The sequence below is a fragment of the Penicillium macrosclerotiorum genome, assembly GCF_028827735.1.
Source record: "Penicillium macrosclerotiorum strain IBT 26536 chromosome Unknown utg000003l_segment0_segment0, whole genome shotgun sequence".
NCBI lineage: Eukaryota > Fungi > Ascomycota > Eurotiomycetes > Eurotiales > Aspergillaceae > Penicillium > Penicillium macrosclerotiorum.
In genome coordinates, this window is record NW_026643083.1 from 463523 (window position 1) to 476769 (window position 13247).

At 48.7% G+C, this 13247-nt stretch overlaps 6 protein-coding genes across 6 annotated transcripts; 4 read left to right on the top strand and 2 right to left on the bottom strand.

Moving 5' to 3' along the window:
- Window positions 1–1579: 1579 nt before the first annotated feature.
- Window positions 1580–2745, top strand: N7462_003058 (FPP/GGPP synthase family protein; the record flags this gene model as incomplete). The annotated part of the gene is made up of 2 exons (XM_057074784.1): window positions 1580–1759; window positions 1822–2745. The coding sequence occupies 2 exons, from the start codon at window positions 1580–1582 to the stop codon at window positions 2743–2745; spliced, it is 1104 nt and encodes a 367-aa protein (XP_056934289.1).
- Window positions 2746–4165: 1420 nt separating this feature from the next.
- On the bottom strand, window positions 4166–5259 carry N7462_003059 (60S ribosomal protein uL10; the record flags this gene model as incomplete). Its single annotated transcript, XM_057074785.1, has 3 exons — window positions 4166–4866; window positions 4933–5122; window positions 5206–5259. 3 exons carry the CDS (start codon window positions 5257–5259, stop codon window positions 4166–4168), a joined length of 945 nt encoding a protein of 314 aa, XP_056934290.1.
- A 365-nt stretch (window positions 5260–5624) lies between these two features.
- trm82 (putative tRNA methyltransferase) lies at window positions 5625–7257 on the top strand (the record flags this gene model as incomplete). The annotated part of the gene is made up of 4 exons (XM_057074786.1): window positions 5625–6055; window positions 6111–6797; window positions 6850–7038; window positions 7155–7257. 4 exons carry the CDS (start codon window positions 5625–5627, stop codon window positions 7255–7257), a joined length of 1410 nt encoding a protein of 469 aa, XP_056934291.1.
- A 374-nt stretch (window positions 7258–7631) lies between these two features.
- N7462_003061 (uroporphyrinogen decarboxylase HEM12) lies at window positions 7632–8939 on the top strand (the record flags this gene model as incomplete). The annotated part of the gene is made up of 4 exons (XM_057074787.1): window positions 7632–7686; window positions 7741–7782; window positions 7828–8808; window positions 8869–8939. 4 exons carry the CDS (start codon window positions 7632–7634, stop codon window positions 8937–8939), a joined length of 1149 nt encoding a protein of 382 aa, XP_056934292.1.
- A 337-nt stretch (window positions 8940–9276) lies between these two features.
- On the bottom strand, window positions 9277–9792 carry N7462_003062 (cytosine deaminase; the record flags this gene model as incomplete). Its single annotated transcript, XM_057074788.1, has 2 exons — window positions 9277–9546; window positions 9634–9792. The coding sequence occupies 2 exons, from the start codon at window positions 9790–9792 to the stop codon at window positions 9277–9279; spliced, it is 429 nt and encodes a 142-aa protein (XP_056934293.1).
- A 1037-nt stretch (window positions 9793–10829) lies between these two features.
- On the top strand, window positions 10830–12373 carry N7462_003063 (type I HSP40 co-chaperone YDJ1; the record flags this gene model as incomplete). Its single annotated transcript, XM_057074789.1, has 4 exons — window positions 10830–10865; window positions 10944–11013; window positions 11149–11967; window positions 12054–12373. 4 exons carry the CDS (start codon window positions 10830–10832, stop codon window positions 12371–12373), a joined length of 1245 nt encoding a protein of 414 aa, XP_056934294.1.
- Window positions 12374–13247: the final 874 nt, after the last annotated feature.

Genomic DNA, 13247 nt, shown 5'->3' on the forward strand with positions numbered 1-13247 from the left:
GGTAGCCCTTTCAGTATTGCTACTGAGCTTATTTGATTATGGACTTTATTAGGAGAAGTTGAATTTTGGAGGTTATCGGAAGTGCGCGATAGAATGCGAAATTCCTGCAGCTTTCCATCTTTGGCGAATTGCCCGGGGGGTCACAAACAGAAGTCATGAAGAGAAAGTTAAAAAAATCTAAGGGCAATTTTTATTGTCTTGTAGATTCCAAAATTTTAGGTCGAAAGTGAACTGAATTTCTTTTCGTACTTTACTGTGGAAGATCTCCTCTATTTATCAGCAACCGAAGATTGTCAGTCTCCAAAATACAGTAGACGCGCCTTATCTTGATGACTTGAATAAATTACGTTAGGGCCTGTCTGTGTACTGATTCGTCATGGAGAAATCGAATACCACGTCCAAAGTTGTGACTTTCAAATACATGGAGTCAGTGCTTCGCTGATCTCTGCCAGATTGAGTTCCTTTTACTGATCTATCAAAGATAATTCTTGATCAAAGCCGCGAATAATATTTATTGTATTTATTGCGCGCACGAGGCGTCAAACAGATTTCTACTTTGTCTTAAACACTTCAAAGTTAATATACCACGAGAAGTTTTTTCACTGTCTTAGATATGTAGATATTCAACAGTCCTAGTTCCCCATTGCATTAGAAATAAGCGTCATGCATACTGTAGTGGGGAAATGGCAGGCAAGGGGTGATCTATGATTGGAGGATATCTTTCCTAGTACACAGTCTTTACAGGATATAGCTTCGCGTCTCCGATAGAGAGAAAATCAACTTTTACACATCTTTCGCTGAAGTAGCATCTGTTTCCTCTCTGAGAGGCTTCCTTCCATCGTGGTGTGGTGTGGTTTGTTGGCTGATTCGCTGATCTATCTCATCCTGCCTGCATTCGCAGCCTTGCCGTAGAGCGCCCTGGTTCAAAACGTATGTAAGCATGCGATTCAAGCTCTAATAGGTAAGATAGGTCGCTATGTTACACACCAGCTGTCAGCCCCCCTTTGCGTTGGTAAACGAGTGTCTTATGCATGCAGTTCAAGCTCCTTTAGGTAATATCTAAGCCACTAAATGCCGTGCTACCCATCTGTCGTGGTATTAATGTTTTGTAGTCGGTGATCTGAGAATTGTCGACTAGAGAATTCAGCCTATACAATGTATTGAAAGGGTATCGACAGCATATAGTCACTATTTTAGCTAAAATTATCATACAAACTCCTATACCTCTCTCATCTGACCCCTAGATACACGCCTGGTAGTCCCTTTGAGCTATATAGAGTTTTTTTAGTGTTTTTGCGTGTATAATCTATTGAATCGACCCGCACGGCGTGAATATGCTAGCCTACAAGCACTCTCTCTGAAGTAAGTGATCCTATACTACTCGTTGGTAATGGCTTTATGCTGTGTAACTGTAGATGAAAAGCGAAGCCTGAACGGACTGCTGATATACGTGATAGTTTTAATCAAATAGTTTTACCGTGCTCGGATTTGGAAAAGAGTGCATAAATGATTATACAAGTTGGTGACCTAAACTTCTCACTTTAATTAAATCATTTATGAAGATCTATATACCCCGAACATGACCTCCATCAACAACTATTTCCTCCGTGGCCTATTCAACGAAGATTCACCCACAACAATGAGCCAAAATATTCAACAGACAAACTTCAAGGCCTTGCTCCCATCCATAATTAAAGGTCATCTTGATTATACTAAGGAGTATAATATTCCCAAAGACATTATGGATAGACTAGAAGAGGTACTCGTCACTCGATTATTCTGACTTCATTTATTCCATTAACAATATATTGGACCTGATAGTGCCTTACCTACAACGTCAGTGGTGGAAAACTTAACCGTGGCCTTTCCGTACCCGACACTGGTCGATATCTAATCGGTCGACTGTTAAATGAAGATGAATTTAGAGCTCTAGCCACTCTAGGTTGGTTAACAGAGCTGCTTCAAGCATTTTTGTTAGTTCATGATGATATCATGGACAAGTCCCTCACCCGGCGCGGCCAAGCATGCTGGTACCGTCGCTCAGATATAGGCTTGGCAGCTGTCAATGATGCTGTGATACTTGAATCTTTGATATACGTGACTTTAAAGTCTGAATTCAGGGAGCATCCATCGTATATCCAGCTAATGGAGCTTTTCCATGAGGCCGCACTTCAAACCGAACTAGGACAATTATGCGACATGATGACTGCTCTTGATGATAATGTGGACTTGAGTCGTTTTTCAATCGAGAGATATAGCTTGATTGTGAGACATAAGACCTCTTACTATAGCTTTTATCTACCGGTTACCCTAGCTTTACACTGGCTGGAACTTGCTACACCACGGAATTTGGATCAAGTTTATAAGATCATGATGCCGATGGGAGAATATTTCCAGGCTCAAGATGACTATCTTGATGTGTTTGGTGACTCTACAGTGACTGGAAAAGTCGGCACTGATATCCAGGATAACAAATGTTCCTGGGTTATCAATGAAGCATTGATACGGTGCACACCATGCCAGCGCCGGATTCTTGACGAGTCTTACGGTCGGAAGGGTAAAATATACGAAGACCGGGTTTACACAGTGTTTTGTGAGCTTGGTATGAAGAAGATTTATCAGGAGTTTGAAGAGCAGCGTATCCAAGAGCTAAGGCAAATGATTAGCTTGATCGATGAGTCAGAGGGGCTTCGAAAGGATGTTTTTACTACATTTCTCTCAAAGATTTCTAATCGTTCAAGTTAAGGCTTGAGGATTACTAGTATATAGGGTCGTTAGAAGAAAATAGGTATAAAGTTTCAATCATATTTATGATAAAATTAATGAAGACAATATAGAATCCACTGCTTATGAGGTAATTTGAACAGTACAGCGAAACCGCAAAATCAAGACGAACCGAGGGCTAATGGGATCGTACCCTGAGCAAGTCTGAGTCTAAACCACTTTCTAGGTGGATCCATGGGCGGTTCTATTTGAGGAGAGCCAAGTCGCAAAATTGTTCAGGCCGTACTCTTAAATAGGCTCTAGAGAAGGAAAATCTGTTATTGTAAAAAGAAGCTTTCGCTACTGACCGTAAAAATCCTAGCGCGGACGAAAGTCTTTATGATATACAGTAAATATGACAGAGTCGGGAGATATTAAAGGTGATATTATTAGTTATGCTCTGAACTAGCTAAGAAGATGCCCTATGATCATGTGACCTGGCTTAGAGGGTAACAGTAGATTTCGAAATCAGTTTTATTTTGAGGACTTTATTCCGGGGAATTAAAACCACAAAGCTTGAATCTTTATTAGATAGATAATAGCGATGCTGCTTTTAGGACTGCTTTTTGAATTGCTAACTGTCCCTTACAATGCAGCTCGCTTGCGAAATAGTTTGTTATTCTGTCTGCTGCTAGACCTCTGCACCCAAACTAGTTCCCCGTGCTCTAAGATGAATGAAAAAAAAACAAACCCGAGCTAGTTCATGGTGTCACCAGCTTCCTCTGAACTAGGTGACAAACAGTTTCCTTGGTCAATATTTTGAAATTCACGGTTCAAGGGCGTGATACCCAGTAACGATACCACGTAAATGTCATTATACTCAATGTAGAAACACCGAGCTTAGAAAGGAACAAAAACTTTTGATAATATGAAAGAATGATCAAATTTTACGATTTTGTCTACCAATGACTACGGTCTAGAGAAATTGGACATGATTGTTGGTAGAGGCAGCCTCAGAGGAAATCTGTATTCTTCATAACAAGTTAGCAATTGCCTCTCAAAAAGCATGAAATCATTTGATAGAACAAAAGCAGAAAAAGACATGGCGTCAGCAAAAAATTAGAGTGTTGTTGTTGCGTTTTTAATCGTCAGCGCAGTCCCACGGGGGACTGATGCTCGGGGTTAAAAATGTTTCATCATTCGCCGGGTCGAAGACATAGTGAAAGTCCAATGGATGGGAAGCAAAGCAAAAAATAAAAGCAAAAAAGAATGACTGACTCACCATAGGCGTAGAGACAAGTAATGGAGCGTGATTTCTACGTTCCATTATAAATGTCAGAAGATTCGAACAACGGATATCGTTGCCAAGTCATAGTCATTTTCATTACCCGCCCATTTTCAGAACCGGGTCAAATTCAAGTATCTAATACATGGCATTCGTAGCCCATCAATCAAGATGCGCTTAGTCGAAGAGACCGAAGCCCATGTCCTCATCGGACTCCTCCTCCTCCTCAGCGGGGGCAGCCTCCTTGGGAGCGTCACCACCGGAGGTGGCGGCAGCAGCGGCAGCGGGAGCAGAAGAGGCATAGGCATCGGGGTTAGCGATGCGGTCCTTGAGCTCCTCGATGGCGGGCCAGCTGATCTCAGTAGCAACGGCAATAGCGAGAACATTCTGCTTGTAAGCGTTGATGATGGAGTGGATGGTGGCAGGGACAGTGGGGTAGTTGGTAGCCAGGGAAATGGTGGTGATGGTCTGGATGGCCTGGCTGAAAGCCTTAAGGAGCTGCTCCTCCTCGATTTCGAGCACACTGGCGCCGAAAGTCTGACCCTCGCTGTAGATCTGACTGATAGTCATACCGTAGGTGAAGGGAGAAATGTTCAGCAGGTTGAGCAGCGAAGCCTCAGAGGCACCGACCTTGTTACCGGCCTCAATGAGCTTAAGGTCGGACACAATTTCGATGGTACCACGAGCAATCTTGGTGGGGACACCAAGGGCCTGGAAGAACGAGGTCTTACCGGGCTCCATACCGGTGTTACCGGCGGGAACCCAGACGTCATCGGGAGCGACAGCACCGGCACGGGCGGGAGCAGCGACACGGTTGGCCAGAATCTTCTGCTTGATGTCCTTCAGGTCACCGTTGGTGAAGATGAAGCCGACATTGCCTATCAACAATCTTGTCAGTGCGTCTGAAAAATGGCCCAATCACGGTGAACAAGTCCAAAACACACCCTTGACGAAGGGAAGCAGACGCTCCCAGTCGGGGTTCTCAGCAACGAAACCCTTGAGGGCACGACGAATCATGGTGTTCTTGCCCATGAGGACGACGGCCTCGCCACGGAGGGCGATACGGATCTCGTGCATCTGCTGGGAAGAGACATTCTCAATACCGCAGATGAAGATGCTCTTGTACTCTTGCAGCTGTAAAGTGGTCAGTCAGAATGGGATCGAGGGTGAGAACAAGAGGAGCGACGATGTGGGGAGGCCCCTTGGGGATTACTCACAAGGGCCTTCAGCTTATCGAAGTAAGCGGCCTTGGTAGCGGACTTGCCCCCCATTTCTCCTTTTTTGCGCTGAAGATAGGCTGTTTAAGGGTAAGTCGAAGGTTGGTGGTTGGATAGAAGAAGAAAGGTTGCGGGTGTGTGATTTCGGTAACTTTTTTTTTGGTGCGGTTCGGTTAGTGTGCGTCACGTGATATAGTTACAGTTGCCGCAAGTGGGAACTCGAGGTAGAAACGTCAGAGGACAAGAGCTTGGATTTGCTTGTATATTGTTATTGTTGTTGAGCTCTTTCGATTCTCTTCGATTGGTCTAACTCCGTCTGTTTGATTTCATCAATTGATTGCGCGATCTGGTATATCCCACCTCGGCCTTCTGCGCCGATCAAATTTTGCCGAGTCTGTCCAAGAAAACTCGAGATCACTATGGCCGAATTTCAAGCCCCAGTTCAATGCTTGAAATACGCCAAGCGGCAGTCTGAAGGCCTTGAAGACGTGTTGATTGCGTCGGCAGGTGGGTATGTCTACTCATATGCGGCTTCCAGCGGCCAACGCATTGGTACGTGGCCTGCACTTGTAGATACCAACGTCGACCCTGCATCCACCGAGGCTCCTCCTTCAGAAGATCAGACACCACCAGAAAAGAGAAGGAAACTCTCGCCATCTTCTGAGATCCAGACGGAAGGATGTCAAGTGGCCAAAAATGGGACCAACAAGCAATCTCCTGCCTGGTCCAACATCCCGGTCGTCCTTCCTTCTCTCGACGGAAAATATGTCGTGATATTGACAGCTGAGGACAAGTGTCTTCGAGTCTTGAATTTGGGTGAGGATGGAAGTTTACAGGAACTCAGTTCGCGGTTGGTAATCCTCGGCCTTCTTGAGCTGAAACAACAGACTCTAATAGCTATACAGGACTATGCCTAAGCGTCCAATTGCTCTGGATTTGACGCCGGATGGCAAAACCATCCTGTGTGCTGACAAGTTTGGAGATGTCTACTCCTTGCCTTTGATTCCAGGAGAATATGTGAAGCCTATTGCTCAGGCTAAAAATTTACAGCCCGCAGCCACAACCCTTACTGTACACTCAAAGCGCAATCTATCCTCGCTGGAGCAGCAGAAGATGCATGCTGAAAAGACCTCTAAGAATCCAACTCCCGTGGAAGAGAAGTCTGCACTCAATTTTGAACATCAACTTATCATTGGCCATGTCTCGCTCCTAACAGATGTGATCTCCGCAACCTTGCCAGGAGAGACTGCCGGCGGCCGCTCGAGGAATTACATTCTTACTGCAGATCGCGATGAGCATATCCGTGTCTCTCGTGGAATTCCGCAGGCTCATATCATTGAGCAGCAATGCTTTGGTCACACTTCCATTGTCAGCAAGCTTTGTATACCTTCATGGAATCCGAAGGTTCTTATTTCGGGTGGTAATGATGGCCATCTGATCCTCTGGAATTGGAGCGAGGGCAAAATCCTGCAGAAGGCCCCATTGGACGAGTCGCTCCAAGAATTTGCTGTTTGTGGAATCTGGGATATTCTGCTTGAACAATTGCCAGGCGCTAGTGGACCTGTTAAGATAATCCTTGTCGCTCTTGAAGGGTATGTCCGAATATTACAACCAATATATGGTCTCATCTAACTTACGTACCAGGTCACCTGAGCTTCTCTGCTACACTCTCGAGAATGACAACACACTCAAGTTGCAGGACACAACAAAACTATCAGGGAATGTGCTCGACCTTGCTGTGAACACTTTATCAGGTGCTATTGCGGTCTCCGTAGATGGCGTGCGAGAGCCTGGATCTACCGATTCGTGGAAGGCCAGCCCTGAGCCCCCCAGGTTCTTCTGGAATGTATTCAGATCGAATGCGGTCTGGATGGCCTCAAGATGACTCTAGTTGAAAATTCGGTAGTTTCCGCCATTAACACAGCTGGCACCTCGACACTTTCTTCCAGCCTGGATGTCCAACAAAAGAAGCAGATTGACGATTCTCTGTATGTCTACGGAAACTTGCGGAAGCGAAAGCACGACGAGGAGAAGAAGAAGGATGAGGAATGAAATATCGTATTTCCATGTACTTAATATTCGTGATGAATCTCAGCAGCGTTCATATCTAAAACTACCCCTTTCCGGCCCACCCAGTAGCCAAGAATGATGGCATTTTAGGAGGGGGAGGGGGAAATTCCATATACCGAAAAGCCAGCCCATTCTTGCCAAAAAGTAGAGATTGTGTAACTGGATTAATTAAATTTCGAAATAACATTTTGTGATGGACCATGCTAGCTAGCTGGTGACGGGGCCGGGGGCTGACGCCTCACATGGAGTTTGTCTCCCAAGGTTCTCTCGGCAGCGGGCAAACCCAAATCATTAGCCCGCGGTTCCCCGAACATCCCACTACTTTCCCTCCTCCAACTTGCATTCAATCGCACACAATGCAGGAACAATTTGAGCCACTGAAGAACGACCTGCTCCTGAGGGCCGCACGAGGTAAATGATCGCATGCCCTGTTTTTCTTTTCCACGACCCCGCTGACAATTGCAGGCGAGAAGGTGGAGCGTCCTCCGATATGGGTTATGCGACAGGGTAAGCTTAAACCCACCCCCCTCAGCTTTGACTGTAGTCTCGCAGTCCTGCCTTTGAAATTACTAGGTCCCGCTGACTTTGATTGTCGTCTGTTTGTCTTAGCTGGTCGCTACCTCCCCGAGTACCACGAAGCCAAGGGTGGCCGGGACTTCTTCGAGTGCTGTCGTTCGCCGGAGATCGCCTCTACCTTGACCCTCCAGCCCATTGAACGCTATGAGGGTCTGATCGATGCCGCCATCATTTTCTCTGATATCCTAGTTATCCCGCAGGCCATGGGCATGACGGTCGAAATGCTGGATAAGAAGGGTCCGCACTTCCCGGAGCCGTTGCAGTCGCCGACAGACGGACAGTACGCCAAGGTGATGGAAAAGAAAGTAGACGTCAAGGCTGAGCTCGACTACGTCTACAAGGCGATCTCACTCACTCGATACAAGCTGAAGGGCCGTGTACCCCTCATTGGCTTCTGTGGTGCGCCATGGACACTGCTATGCTATATGGTCGAGGGTGGTGGCAGCAAAATGTTTGTGCAGACCAAGACCTGGATCTATAAGTACCCGACCGAATCGCAGGCGCTGTTGCAGAAGATTGCCGAGGTCTGTGTGGAGTACCTCGCACTTCAGGTTGCGGCTGGCGCGCAGCTGGTACAGGTGTTCGACTCATGGGCTGGTGAGCTGTCGCCAGCATCGTTCGCCTCATTCTCTCTACCATACCTGCGCCACATCTCTGCCAATCTGCCCAAGCGGTTGCAGGAGATGGGCCTGGAGCCTGTTCCTATGACCGTCTTCGCTAAGGGTGCTTGGTACGCCCTGGAGGATCTCTGCGAGTCGGGCTACAATGTCGTTGGTCTGGACTGGCTCCACGACCCTGCTGAAGCTTTCCGCGTTGCCAATGGGCGAGTCACTATCCAAGGCAATGCCGATCCCGGCATGCTCTACGGTGACCGTCCCGCTATTACCGCCGTTGTTGAGCGGATGGTGGAGGGATTCCAGAAGGGCAAGCAGGGCTGGATTTGCAATCTGGGACATGGTAAGTTGAGAATGCTTTTTGATGGATTGCCATTGCGATAGAATTCTAATTTTGAAACAGGTGTCACCCCATTTGTGGACCCGGAACATCTCAAGTTCTTCTTTGAGGAGGTTCACCGTCTCACAAAATAGGTCACCGGAATCGTTGTTTAATAGATAAAAAGACAAGGGAAGGGTAGCTTCTTGGGACTCCCTCTGAACAGAACCCCAACAAAATCTCATGATAAACCAGGGTGTCAATCCGCCTTTTTAAAAATATACGAGTTTTATTTTCGGTCAAGATTATGAAATCACCGCAACATTCTCTTTGGACACAATCACTTCTAATTAGACGGCAATATCCTCGTTCCTACGCAGCAAAAGAATATCGGTTAACATGGGACGGATGCAATGGATCAAGGACGTGGGCCAGATTGAAATGTCTGAAACCCCTAGCAAGTGATCCAAAACAGAAAGAGCAGGGGGTAGCTTACCAAAGCTCAGGCTTCTCCTTCATAAACTTGGCCATCAGCTCCTTGCACTCATGGTTATCCAGCACCACGACCTCCTTGCCGCGGTTGAGCAACAGCTCCTCTCCACCCATGAAGCTCTTATTTTCTCCGATGACCACCCGCTTGACCTTGTAGAGAATACAGGCCCCGGTACACATATCGCAGGGCGACAGCGTGGTGTACATGGTGGCACCTTCGTAGGCGGAAGCGGGGAGACGGCCGGAGTTTTCGAGAGCGGACATTTCGGCCTGGGTAGTCCAATTAGATTATCTTTTTCCTCTCTGCCCACCAATATTTTGCTCCTCATCTCAGATGCCTCTGGGGGAAATACTAACATGCAGGACCGGGCTGCCCTTCTGCACGCGCATGTTATGGCCTCGGCCCAGGATCTTGCCGTCCTTTGACACCAGGGCGGCGCCAATGGGCACACCACCCTCGGCGGCGCCAATCTTGGCCTCTTCAACGGCCGCAATGAAACCGGGATCCTGCTCCATGGTAATTGAGGATATCGGGGAAGAATTGCGGGATCTTCTATGGGAAAGAGTGAGGGGAAGACGGCAAGAGCGAGCTCAACTTATCAACCAATTTTCGGAGAGGCCCGCTCGATGACGATTTGACGGCTGTGAGTGGATCGAAGAACTTTTCCCCCCTCGGCTTATCGATAAGGCGGCGGGGACGAACATTCTCTTGGGCGTCCAGCCCTCGATACTCCGTGCTCGCCATGCTCCGTCCAGGGGTTATCGGGTTAGAGGGAATAACCTATCTCGACATCCTCTTCCGAAACTTGGGCGAGCTCGTGTAGATCTGGCTCGTGTTAGACTCAACACAGAAGAGAACCAGGATTTCGCCCCCCTCAAACGAACCCTGGAAAGGATATCAGAGCCTGCCGGTTCCTTTGCCATTGGACCCGCGCCAACAATGGGCAGCGAGCTGACTCAGCCGTCCTGTGGCCTCGATACGCCGACAATACGGCAATACACGGTACCACCGATACAGCGGAGGCGCGGAGAAGATCAGCGAAGGCGATCGAACACCGTAGAATCCGGTCGAACTGCGCTCGGGCCAGAGGATTTCCTGCCAGTCCACCAGAGAAGCCACCAGAAGTGCGGGCTGGAAGACACAAGACCGCCCGTAGAAAAGCAGGAGCAGGTCTCGCGATAGAGTAGCCTCTAAAAGATTGTCGATTGAGTTCTCTGTGGTGTTATACTAGCCAGCATCCCGTGGAGACTGCGTTGGCATTATTCGCCCTGGTAAATCACTGTTATATTACGGAGCCATACACTTTGCGTACAGTACCTGGAAAAAAAGTTACTCAGCGCTTTCGCTCCTATTCTGATTATTCTTATCCAGCGATAATTCATCTCTGCTCCCCATCCCACTCCCCGCTTGAATTTCTCCCATCTTCGTCCTTCTTCCGTCCGACTGGCCTGCGGGTTTCTTCTTGCCTGTGGTCCTGCTTTACTTCCTCTTCCGTCCCTTCCAAATAACCCCTCCTTCCTCCACATTCCTTTCCGCCTGATCGTTCGGCATCATGGTCAAGGATACCAAGTACTACGAGTGCCTAGGGGTATGCGCAAACCTCGTTCCCCCATCTCCATCAGTGGGACGTAAAACTGACCAGTGGTCTTTGACTCGGTTTTTTTAGGTTGCGCCCGATGCGTCCGAGGCTCAGCTCAAGACTGCCTACAAGAAGGGTGCCCTCAAGTTTCACCCTGGTACGTTCAAATGTCTTCGGTCGAATAACACAATCGCGAGCAAAGAAAAGAAAAAACTGCCATCCCATCCACCACAAGGCAGAATATGGGATTGAAATTCATCTTGCTAACCTCACGCGTTTCTTTCACCAACAGACAAGAACACCAACAACCCCGAGGCCGCAGAGAAGTTCAAGGAGCTGTCACACGCCTACGAGATTCTTTCCGACCCTAGCAAGCGTCAGATCTACGACCAATATGGTGAAGAGGGTCTCGAGGGTGGCGGTGCTGGCGGTGGCATGAACGCCGAGGATCTCTTCTCCCAGTTCTTTGGCGGCGGCGGTGCCTTCGGAGGGATGTTCGGCGGTGGCATGCGCGATACCGGCCCCAAGAAGGCCCGCACTATCCACCATGTGCACAAGGTCAACCTGGAGGACATCTACCGTGGCAAGGTGTCAAAGTTGGCGTTGCAGAAGTCAGTCATCTGTCCCGGCTGTGATGGCCGCGGCGGCAAGGACGGTGCGGTGAAGGAGTGCACAGGCTGCAACGGTAGCGGTATGAAGACCATGATGCGCCAGATGGGTCCCATGATTCAGCGCTTCCAGACCGTCTGCCCTGACTGCAATGGCGAGGGCGAGATCATCCGTGAGAAGGACCGCTGCAAGCGCTGCAACGGCAAGAAGACCACCGTCGAGCGTAAGGTCCTGCACGTCCACGTCGACAAGGGTGTGCGTGACGGCCACAAGATTGAGTTCCGTGGTGAGGGTGACCAGATGCCTGGTGTCATGCCCGGTGATGTGGTCTTCGAGATCGAGCAGAAGCCCCCCCCCCGTTTCCAGCGCAAGAACGACGACCTGTTCTACCAGGCCGAGATTGACCTGCTCACTGCCCTCGGTGGTGGTACCGTCCACGTTGAGCACCTGGATGACCGGTGGTTGACCGTCAACATCGCCCCCGGCGAAGTTATTGTTCCTGGTATGTTTCGCTCCGTGATTTGGACTTGGTTGCTTTTGACCCCACGCTCAATGTTTCTTTTACTGACGTTTTTTTCTCTCGCGTAGATGCCATCAAGGTCATCCATGGCCAGGGTATGCCCTCCTTCCGTCACCATGACCACGGCAACTTGTACATCAAGTTCGACGTCAAGTTCCCCGAGAAGGACCAGCTCCAGAACCTGGAGCTTCTCGAGCAGGTTCTCCCGCCGCGTCTGCAGCAGAACCAGCCCCCGGCCGATGCCATGGTCGAGGACTTCGAGTTGGAGGACATTGACACTAGCGAGAACTCGCAAGCCCGTGCTCACGGTGCCGGCGGCTCTGCTATGGATGAGGATGACGATGATGTGCCTCCTGGTGCCGAGCGTGTGCAGTGCGCCTCGCAGTAAGCGTGAGGCTTCCAATCGCACACGCACCGTCGATGCCGTGATCGGGGAAGGTTGCAAAACTACCAACGCTGGGCCAATTTTGATGATACTTCGCTTATGATACCAATGTGAAGGGGCGCCGGCCATCCCCCGACGAACAGACGACATGCTCGATCGCAAGAATGCCGGGCCGTTATTTCTTATCCTTTTCTGGTCATTTTGATGGGGACCAACGCTTTTCTGATTTGCGATGGCGTTCCGCTGCGAAGAACCGAAAGAAATGCTTTATCCGCGTTTTTCAACGAGTCTTCATTTATTCTTCTTCTCATTTGTCGTGTCTTCTTCGGTTTCGTTGCTATTCCCAAACCGTCCTGTAATCTCTTCTTTTTCTTCTTTTTCGCACTTGACCATGACCCTACACATCCACTCTCCCTTTGCTATTCCTTGTCTTTTCATTTCGGGTTGTAGCAGCAAGGGTTGCGAAACAGATGGAGAGAAGAAGACCATAATGGGACAGGGTGTGAAGGAACGAGCTTGGGCGAGATAATCACACAACGCAGCTAGTATCTGCGCGAGAGAAGACAAAGACAAGGGTCAAAAAGCGAATTGTTGCAATTCTTCCTCGTCTCATGATTGACTCGACTCTTGGAGAAGGTTGGGCTTCGTGGGGTGGTCATGATGGGGTTCTTTATTTCCTGTGCCTTTTTTTCTAGCCTGCACTGATGACGACTTTGAATAGACATTGCGTGGTTTTTGTTTTTAATGCATTTGTTGATGTCATGATGTCTTGCTTGTAGACCGGTCACCGAGGGAGAAAAGCCGTACCCGTAGACTGGTAGGAGCAGGCCATAGCGTTCTTCTATAACAGCTATGTTCAATCTTTGAGTGTATTACC